Source organism: Astatotilapia calliptera, chromosome 4, assembly GCF_964374335.1.
Source record: "Astatotilapia calliptera chromosome 4, fAstCal68.1, whole genome shotgun sequence".
Lineage (NCBI taxonomy): Eukaryota > Metazoa > Chordata > Actinopteri > Cichliformes > Cichlidae > Astatotilapia > Astatotilapia calliptera.
This window is the reverse complement of record NC_137425.1, coordinates 34,141,544-34,151,744: the sequence shown is the minus strand read 5'-3', so window position 1 is coordinate 34,151,744 and position 10,201 is coordinate 34,141,544. Positions and strand designations below refer to the sequence as shown.

General features: G+C 45.0%; 1 protein-coding gene across 1 annotated transcript; it reads right to left on the bottom strand.

Annotated features, from left to right (window-relative positions):
- Nucleotides 1–9,616, bottom strand: aldh16a1 (aldehyde dehydrogenase 16 family, member A1). The gene is made up of 17 exons (XM_080300529.1): nt 9,342–9,616; nt 8,057–8,156; nt 7,802–7,928; nt 7,558–7,715; nt 7,395–7,472; nt 6,660–6,847; nt 5,939–6,097; nt 5,697–5,855; nt 5,369–5,525; nt 5,151–5,226; nt 4,795–4,900; nt 4,386–4,519; nt 4,118–4,291; nt 2,946–3,150; nt 2,658–2,843; nt 905–1,030; nt 1–766 (listed from the first exon to the last, which is right to left on the bottom strand). Exons 1-17 carry the CDS (start codon nt 9,429–9,431, stop codon nt 593–595), a joined length of 2,397 nt encoding a protein of 798 aa, XP_080156655.1. The 5' UTR covers nt 9,432–9,616; the 3' UTR covers nt 1–592.
- Nucleotides 9,617–10,201: the final 585 nt, after the last annotated feature.

Sequence of the window (10,201 nt, the reverse complement as noted above, 5' to 3'; positions counted from 1 at the left end):
TGTCGTTAATAAACCTTCAGGTTTATTGTTTTGACTAATCAAGCAAAACGTTGCAGTAGTTCTAATGGATGTTACTTTGGCTAGCATTGTTTTTTATATTTATTTAAAAACCAAAATGACAAACTCAACAATGAATCGATTCTTCTGACGGGCAGCTACTGCTCTGCTCGATAATCTTCAGTAAACCGACATACATTTAATGAAAACAGTGAAATGTTTTTAGGGTCTCTGCATTGACCGTCACAGGGACGTAAAAGGGAAAAACCTTTCGTCTTAATCACAGTGAATCGCCACATTTTCCATTTTAGGATCATTTTTAAACCATGTTGGCAACAAAAATCAGCTCATAAGTCAGCAACACTGTTAACGTGTGAGCTGCATTGAATCCCTCGTCTCTCTATTAAGTGCTTTGTGTCAGCCATTCCTAATATAATCTCAAAATGTAATTTAACATCTAATGTTTCTTTGCTTTTAAAAGCCCTCCTCCCCTTCTGTCGCCGTCTGGCCTGTGATGATTTCTGCTTTTTCAGGTCACAGTCAAACGCTCCATGATCCAAACTGTAACTCTGTTCCTTCTTCCTGCCGTTCTGTTTTAAGCTGTAGGAATCCACACACTCTTCCACTGCACAGCGCTTCTCCACATTTCTTCCAGGAATGACGGACGGCACCGAGTCCAGTCTAGCTCCCCATCTTTCCCTTCCTGGTCCTCACACAGGCGCAGGGTTTTTAGTGGACTAGTGCAGGTGTACTGGAGGTACTGGCAGCCCTGCAGCAGGAAATCAGAAACAGTGAAGTGAGTGTAGGCGATTATATGAGGCAGGCCTAATTTGGGAGAAGGAAGTCAATCCTACACTCAGGAGCTCAGTTTAATGCAAAATGAGTTAGCTAAAAGAGTTAGCCTCACCTCAGCACTGCCCCAGTACCAGATGGCCTTGATGACACTGTGATTAGCCAGAGCCACAGTCAGCTGGTCTCGACTTCCTGTAATAACGTTTACCAGACCTGCTGGCAAGTCCGAGGACTGGAGCACCTGAGAAAGAGGAGAAGGAAAAGGTGCAATAAAGATAACAACCGGTTTTTATGATTCACGGTGCTTTTTAATGCAGGTCAAGCTGAGGAAACCGAAGACTTGCTTCAACTCTGCAGTCAAGTTTTCATCTTAAATGAAAACAGATCTGCACACAAGTTCACACTGACAGCCTCGTGATCGACTGCAGCTTAAGCTGCGCTGACCAAGCACTTTTAATGCTGACCAACTTAGAAAAACTGACTAGGCTAGAAACAGGCCCGCAACATTAAGGTACAATTTAAGACTTTCAAACTCTCCATTAGGAAGCATTATCTAACCAACAGTCCACTCACCTACGTCTTTTTCTTTCTTTTTTTTGCTTAGGCTGTACAAAAACATTTAGGCACCATGTCTTACAATAGCAGGCCAACCAAACATGTTCTGGGGGAACTCAGAATAGATGCAACACTGAAAGGATCTGGAACTGCACATAACTAAAACAATCATGACACTATAAGCAGACTTTTCTAAAACCTTTGCACATTATTTCCATTTGAGTAAACAGCTGTTCTTTCCAAGGTTTGACCTGATTAAAAACATCTTCAGAGCTTCTTTGCAACACGTAAAGCAAAACACGTGCACGCATGTTAGACGTGACCTGACAAGGTCAGCCGCACAGAGCTGTGCAGATTTAGGGATTACCCTCAAACAGCTAGGTGCAGACATGTAACACTCATCCAGTGATGATTTATTTCAGTTCAATTCATTTCATGTGTTCAACGCATGAAGACTCCTTTATCCTCGGCTCACATCCCTTATGCCTGCACAGCCTGTCCTCAAATTATTATTAAGAGGCTAACACTTAGACAGATCACTATTTACCATCACACCAACAGCCACTTTAGAGTCACATGTTAGCTGAGCCACAAGCTCAGCTTCATGGTTGTTAGTATGCTCGTTGTCGTGACCGGTGATCAATGGCTACGAGGACTGTTCACAGAGCTGGTGAACGGCTGTAATCACAGCGCAGAATGACATACTGAGAGACTCTTCATGTAATTGGTCTCTTTGACTCCCTGCCCAGGACGTGCACCTCGAGTGTAAACAGAGTGCAGCGTCCTGAGCAATGTGAGCAAACTGCTGCAGTAAACGAGAAACGCCAGCAAACGTGGCGGTGGACACAAAATGGACAAAAGCCTTTATTACTATTTTTGCTTAACGGCGCTTCTTATCACGTCTGACTGGCGTTTCTGCGCGTGCATGATTATGTCATGCTGACGATTGAATTTAAAGTTAATCGACATGCTCACACAGGTGCCCGCGCATGTTTAAAATGGCTGCAGGGTGGCGAGCCTTTCCTCTAGAATGACAGCAGCTCTGCTTCTGACCCACACAGTGTACTGACATTCATACAAACCTGGGCAGACTTTTCTTTTTGTGTAGACTTTTCTATTCACTTGTACAATCACTAGTTTGACCCCCAAGTTAAGACGATATTCAGGTCAGCTGCCTCTGAATAACACAGACGTATTGCTTCAGTTCGTGTTACTTTTGTTCCACCGTGTTTGACTTTGTGTTCCGACTGAAACATGCAACTTCTTTCTAAAGGTTCCCTGCCACTTGCCACGCAGCACATTTATACACTTACCTTAATGAATGCCAAGACAGGCAGTGGATACTTTTGACTGGGGACCATAATAACAGCATTGCCTGTGGCAATAGTTGCCCCAAGCACGGTTACCATGGAGAGGAGGGGATTGTAGTCAGGTAGGACGACCCCCATGACTCCCAGGGCTTCAGGGATGGAGAGAGCGGAGCCAGAGTTTGGCATGGGCTGAAGGAGAGGGAAACAACGAGCGATCAGACAGCCTCAGCTGATACTTTTCTATCATGTTTCAGCATCTTTAGCAGCTTTGAGTAACATGAAAGGTCTCACCAGCGCTCCTCCCTGGACTTTGTCACAGTAAGCGGCCCAAACGCTGAGCCTGGTAATGCTGAGCTCCACCTCCTTCTCAGCCTCGTCCACTGACAGGCCGGTCTGTGTGTTGATTGCTGCAGCTATGTCCCGCCTCTTCGCCTCAAGGCCCTTGGCCAGAGAGTAGAGTGACTGGGCACGTGCAGACGGGCTCTTTTTCATCCAGCTGTGAGAGACAAAGGCATTCAAAGAAATACAACAATAATAATATAAATAAAACAAAAGCCTGATGCCATTTGTTGGGATTTATGTGTCCGTCAGGTTAAGCTTCATTACGTGGATAAAATCTATCAACTGTTAAAGACTGCCGATGAGTAATGGCCACACGTCCTGCTTCACAGCTTGTGTTTGTCAGATTTCAGTGAACTCTGTAAGCAGTTTGTGTCGAGTTCATGACTCTGCACTTTGTCTTCTTATCTGTTCCCACAGTCAAGTTGTACATTGACTGATGGCAAACGCACACAGCCCGGCCCTACAGTAACCAGCTGATAAGAGCAGATTAAGAACACAATGTTCTACATGGAAGGCTCAGAGGACTCATCTACATGTTGTGTATATGGAGTAAAATGTAACAAACAACATTAAAGTGGATCTACACTGCTCAGTTCACTCTCCAGATTTCTACTTTGTGACTCTACTCGTCGAACAGCCTCGTCTGACTCCAAGTTAAAAATATTAACATTTCTTTAGCGGCTCTGTCGTAGACGCAGAACTTCATTTTAAATCCTTCAAGGTCTTAAATAATCACATCTTAAAATCCTCATATTACCGTAGTATACCAACAAAGCACTCTGCTCTCAGACCGGCAGTGTCTCAATGCACAATCAGCTTTCAGCCCTTCTGTGGAAGCAGGTGCAGGTGTGGGTCTGGGAGCTGAACCCCGTCTCCACTTTAAGAAAAGACTTGAAAGAACCTGTGAAACCATCCAGAAATACTACAGGGATGATTTGTACCTACGTCATTACTTGATGGCTTTTCCACTAATATAGTGACTACATCTTGGAAAATCTGTGCAGTTTCATAAACTCTCAACAGCATCTGTTGTGCGAGTACACAAACCTCAGTTGTGTTTGTGGTTTTTTTGAATGACCTGTACGTGTTTGTGAACACGTACACGTAGTTTGCGCTCTCACCCTGGCTGGACTTTGACAGCAGCCTCCACAGCATTGCGAACGTCCTTCCGGCCCCCGTCTGGGCAGTAGGCCAACAGACCACCACTACCACCTGGTGGCTGCACAGCCACACTGCAGCCAGACACTGACTTACATGCTTTACCAGCAACAAACTGCAGGTGGGACTGAGGGGCTCTAGAAAAACGAAAGAAAATGTAATGATGCGATTAGTGCTGTGCAACACATTTTTCCTGCAACATTTACCAGCTATAATGCTTCACAAACATACCTGGCAGGGTCCGACTCAGCAGGAATGATAGGTGGGGACGTTTCTGTTCCGAACTGCGTGTAGTCCATGGAGACGGGAGAGGAGCGAGGAAGAGGGGGGGAGGAAGAGGAGGGGCGTAGAAACTGGTACAGACCCTGACAGGATAAAGAGGGGATATAACTATCGAGTGATTTATGTGGGCGTGTTTAGTAGGGATGTTTTGCACTGCAGGAGCTGGAGACCAATAAGAACCTCATATCTAAAGACCGAGGTTATTAGTGCTGCGGGGCTATATGAGCCTAACAGAAAACACTAAACTAAGGACGGTGAGACGACACCCAGGGGACGTTGAATTCAAACATTGAACTACAGCAGCATGTGCAAGCAGTGTTACTGATCCAGGCTCTGTCGGCCTGTCAAAACAACAAACCTCCTGTCCTCCATCGGTGCAGGTCCCGCTGTCTTTGTGACCGGAGACGGGCAGACAGGGGTCACAGATGGAGTGGGAATTCACCCACACAGAGCCAACTGACAACCTGGGAGGACACGAAGAAGAAATATTCATTTTAAAGGAAATAAATATGAATGTTAGTACTAAATGGACAGTCACGAGATGTGAAGCAGACCATGAAAGTCAACGTATTCGCTTTACACCGAGCACAGGTGGTTGTGACGAAACGACTGTATATGAAAGTAAAAAGAAAAGTCAACAAAGAAACGAAGAGAAGGAGAAAGAGGAAACAGACAGCAGAACAGAAGGACAGAGAGCAGAGAATGCAGATGCACCTCTGAGCTGTCTCCAGAGCGAGGGTGAGGTCTTCGGTCCAGATGGATGCTGCCTGACCGTGAGGACTGTGGTTCCCTGCACAGGGCAGAAAATGTTACTCCTTGTTCGACACAGGCCCAGGTCTCTGATTACGATGCAAATGCAACCCTTTAAAAAACCCTCAAACCTTATTCACGTTGGTGTCTTATAGGAGACGTTTTCACATGAAGCTTCTTACCAAGAGTCACGGCTTCTGTGTTGCTTCTGAAGGTCATGAGGGGCAGCAGTGGTCCGGGACAGGGGTTGAGCACACATGGTGAGGAGGGGGCCACCCCACAGAGCACAGTGGAAGGATACTGGGCACCTGACGTGGGATCAGCACAGGACTGAACCAACTGAGGAGAGATCATTTAAAACTGCTAGTTATGGGCAGTAAACTCAGAGGAAATGAAGACAAAGTGGTGCACACCATCAGCAGACGAGTCTAAGGGAACCTTCAAGTTCGTTGAAACTTTTCCTGGCATTAACATTTTTAAACCCTGATGTCTCAAAGTCTTCTTACTAACCGTGGCTCCCAGCTGCTGAGCCTCCTGCACAGCAGCATCCACCCGTTCCCTGTCTGCCTCACTGGGCAGGGTCACACATTTCATCTTGGCCATTCGCAACCGGAGATGGGCAACAACACTGTCCACCACACTCTCCTGCACACACAACACCCAGAAGACCTGCAGGCAGAGGGGAGTCCCGTCAAACAGGCTCAGGGATGCGTCGCTGGAATAGGAGTTACCTCGTCGCTCTATGAGCGTACCTCTTTCTTCTTCCTGAAGGCGGCCTCCATCACCTCATCCACGGCACTGTTAATGTCTGCCGACTCAAAGATGATGAAGGGACAGGTGGAGCCTACGCACGGTGACACCGCCACAGGAACTCCCATCCCTGCTGTGGCCTTACACAGCATCACTCCGTCCTCGAAGAGCAGGGAAACATTTTCTTACACACAGCTCAACCATTTGGACTCCATTTCACTCACTCTCACAAAAACACACACAGTCGTGTTTTCATATCTTAGTGGGGACGTCTAATTGACAATGCTTTCCCTAACCCTAATCATCAAAAAGCAATGCCTAATCCAAACCTCGCCTAAGCCTAACAGTAACCCTGACACCAAAACCACATTAAGAGTCTCAAAAATGCCCTCAAACTCGAAGGGGCAGGCATTTTGTCCCCATAAGGCAGGGGTGTCCAACTCCAGGCCTCGAGGGCCGGTGTCCTGCAGGTTTTAGATCTCACCCTGGGTCAGCACACCTGAATCACATGATGAGTTCATTATCAGGCCTCTGGAGAACTTCAGGACATGTTGAGGAGGTCATTTATCCATTTAAATCAGCTGTGTTGGCTCAAGGACACATCTGAAACCTGCAGGACACCTGCAGCTCCGTACCCCTGCCATAAGGGCTGTTGGTCCCAGTATAGTAACATTCCCATTTCTGGTCCCCACAAAGACATGCAAACATGGCACACAAACACACCTCCTTGTTGCCGCAGTAGTTGACGTAACTGATGCCGTGGTTCTGGGCCACTTTGACACCCAGTGTTATGTCACTTCCTGTTAGCACATTAAGAGCCCCAGCAGGAAGTCCTGCTCCTGTAAAAAGCTGAGCTAGTAGTAGTACTGGGGGGGCCGTGCTCTGACCGGGGACAACCACCACAGAGTTGCCTAGAAGGAAGAAGCATTCATTTATACCTCACAGCTCCTCTGACACCACAAATAAAGATAGAAAACCTAAACGATTAAGATGATAACAAATTACAAAAAGAGATAACTGGCTTCTCTCTCATGACTAATCTTAAGCTACACATCTTTGGCCTTTGGATGAATTTTCTGGTATTTAATAAACCATATAATTTATTAATCAACTAAAGCATGAATCGATGAATATAACCACAGGCTGCAGGGCTCTTTGGTGGTTGATGAGAGAAGTGCTTTGATGTTTTTCCCATATCAAAGATCTGGATACATTTGATAGTAATTAAGATCTAACAGCGGACCACAAAAACCAATTCTGAAAAAGTTGGGACACTGCAGGAAAAGTAAATAAGAACCAAATGAAGCTCTTATAAAATAGTATTTCATCCCAAATGTTTAAACTGAGACATTTCAGTATTTCACTTTTAAACTCAGGTATTAAGACGATTTTGAAATGTTCAGATTTGATGTTAGAGTCAGATTAGGGTTCAGCTACAAACATCAGTGTGTGTTTTACCCATAGCCAGTGCTGGCAGGACTTTGAGCAGAAGAGAATAGAGAGGACAGTCTTTCGAGGTCACCACTGCCACCACACCTGGAAGATAAAAAATAAGAAAAATTAGGAAACACCACAATAAAAAGACTGAGAGCATTTTGTAAAGATAGCTGAATTCACTTACCCAGAGGTGTCCAGTCAGTGAGGAGTGTGTCTCTGAGCTGCGCCCAGCTGCTGTAGAACTGCAGCAGCCTGACCAGGGCGGCAGTGGCGCAGGAGGCCTCACAGAGCTCACACAACTCTGAGAGACACTGGCCGTGCTGCCCGAGCACACTCACCAACCTGTTAGAGGACAGAAATTCATCTTTATGTTAAACTGGTGGCTCAAAAACAAAGCAGCGAGGTGTGTGAAGGTGTGTTTGTTGGACCTGAGGAGCACTTTGGCCCTTTGGTTGCAGCTCAGGCTGCTCCAGGACTTGAAACCGTTAACAGCAGAGGAGGCACACTGGGAAATATCAGCTTCTTCAGCGCATGCTGTGCTGCATACAATACTTCCTGGAGAGCAGGCAGGCAAAACACTGAGACCATCATTATCATTAGGATGTTTGTAAAAAGTCTGAAACACTGACTTGTAATGAAGAGGTTTTAACTTCTGTGTAACTGTGTGCTTGGGCTGCTCTCACCTTTAGAATCAGCCAGGGAGCAGCTCCGCCCGTCTGCTGAACAGACAAATTTACCGTCAATGAAGAGACCCAGAGAACGGGAACGATGCTCCAGCCAGGCCTGATGAAGAAGAGAGGGAACAGGGGAAGGATCAGCTCCAGAACAGAGAGACCAACACTCCCACACAGATTCAGTTTTGTTAAAAGGTTACTGCAGATTTATGAAAATCCTTGAATTAAAATAAAAAAGTCTTGCTTCCCTTTTATCAAACCGTGCCTGTATGAGTACAGAGGATGAGGATGCCGAACATCTCAGACAAGCTGTTATCTGGAGTCTTACAGGTAAAGGAGGCCCTTCTAATGTTTTTGCAAATCTAAGCATTTGCATATAAGAGATGTGCATTATTTTGAAAATAAGAAAAGAAAACTACAGTCTATCGTGCTCTCAACATTTTAAATCCACAACATGTTAACATCGTCATTAGCACACTCGTGAAATTATGGCCTGCAGATGAGCAGCACCCAAAACCAAAAAACCTTTTTACTGGTTGAAGAGACCAATATACATGGCAGTGACTGATAAAGGCGGGTAGGCAAAGTGAAGAGTGTCAGCTATTTACAGACTGAAGACCAAAGTACAGAGCTCAACTCTCTGCAAAGCACCAACGGCAATTTTTAGCAGTGTGTATTAACTGAGCCGTGGTGCTGGTACTATGGTCTCTCATGCGCTACATGATGTGGGCTGTCAAATGACAGCATGCTAGTGGTTTGAGTGCTTCTCCAGTAATTTAGCACTCTTTGTAAACCTTCAATGTCCTGACAGCCACAAAAACCTTTACACAGCTGTTTTTACACAGCTGTTTGCAGATTAGCAATCATAGACTGTACACAGAAGATGGGAGTAGCCAGCTGATTTTACTTCGTTTTAGCAGGCCTGGCACCATGAACGAGGGGTAAACCTTTATTGAGAGATCCCATCTTCTACATTTGGTATTTGGCAGAAGCTCCTGTTAAACTCTTTTCAAGTTCAGGTAAAAAGAGGAAACCCCTACAATGTTTTTCACGGACTACGGTGGGATACGGACATAAAAAACAACCTACATGAACAGTAATCCCTCGACACATTATAATGTAATTATGTGTCTAGTTCTGTCACATGTTTGTCTTGTGAGGTACACTGGGCTAACGGTTAAGCAACTTCACGAGTCCAATAACTTATATATAGGTATCCGCTAACTCCGCAGCACAGCGTGCTGTGAGTAAGTTTCGTTTCAAAGCAGTCTCTGAATATGAATCTGAACGTTACCTGTGCAGTAGCAGTGCTAGAAGTTGCTGCTGGCCCGTACTCCATGCTTTGGAAAATCTCGTACACTGTCTTGGTGCTGCTAACAGCCATAATAAGAAGAAACCACTGTGGGAGCAAATCTCGCCGTCGCTGTGCGTGGTCGTTCTTGGATGGAGTTAGGAAGAATACGAAGAGAGAAAGCTGGCAGAAGGGGAACTCGAGCGTCACTCCGACTCTGAAAGAAACGTGCTAGCTTCCCTGAGCTGCCAGAAACGCGCAGGTCGATACGTGAGAGCGAGAGGATTCACTCCTCCCGACTTCCGCTATTGTGTGCGCTAAGTTCACCAGAACACAGATAGACCGTACTAGGATGTATGGACACTGAGAAAATGAAAATAACCTTTTTTAACTTCGTAAAGCACAATCAATCCAGTTTTTAGTTTTAGTTTTTTCAAACTCATACAAATTATTGTAATAAAACGTGTGACATAATTTCAAAATAAAGCCTAATTTCCGGTGTTTGTACCAAAAAATGATCGTCTGCCAAAAACTGATTTTTGGTATTTGCCAAAACTGATATATAACTTGTTGGTCTATAATATGTGAAACATATGTCAAATGTATCCGCCATGACTGATATCAAGTCATCTTGAGCCACAAACAACATTATTGTAACAAGGCAGAAGCTGCAATCAGTTTTTGGCAGTGACTTTTATATATCCTTTATTTATCCAGTTAAGAAAATCTTGTTGGCATTAAAAATGTTTTTTTAAGGTTAATCTGCCCAAGAGGACAGCAAATATTACAAACAATATCACAATAGTTCTGTAAACATATTTTAAGTGGACAAAAAGGACCGGATTGGTTACAATATCAAAGAG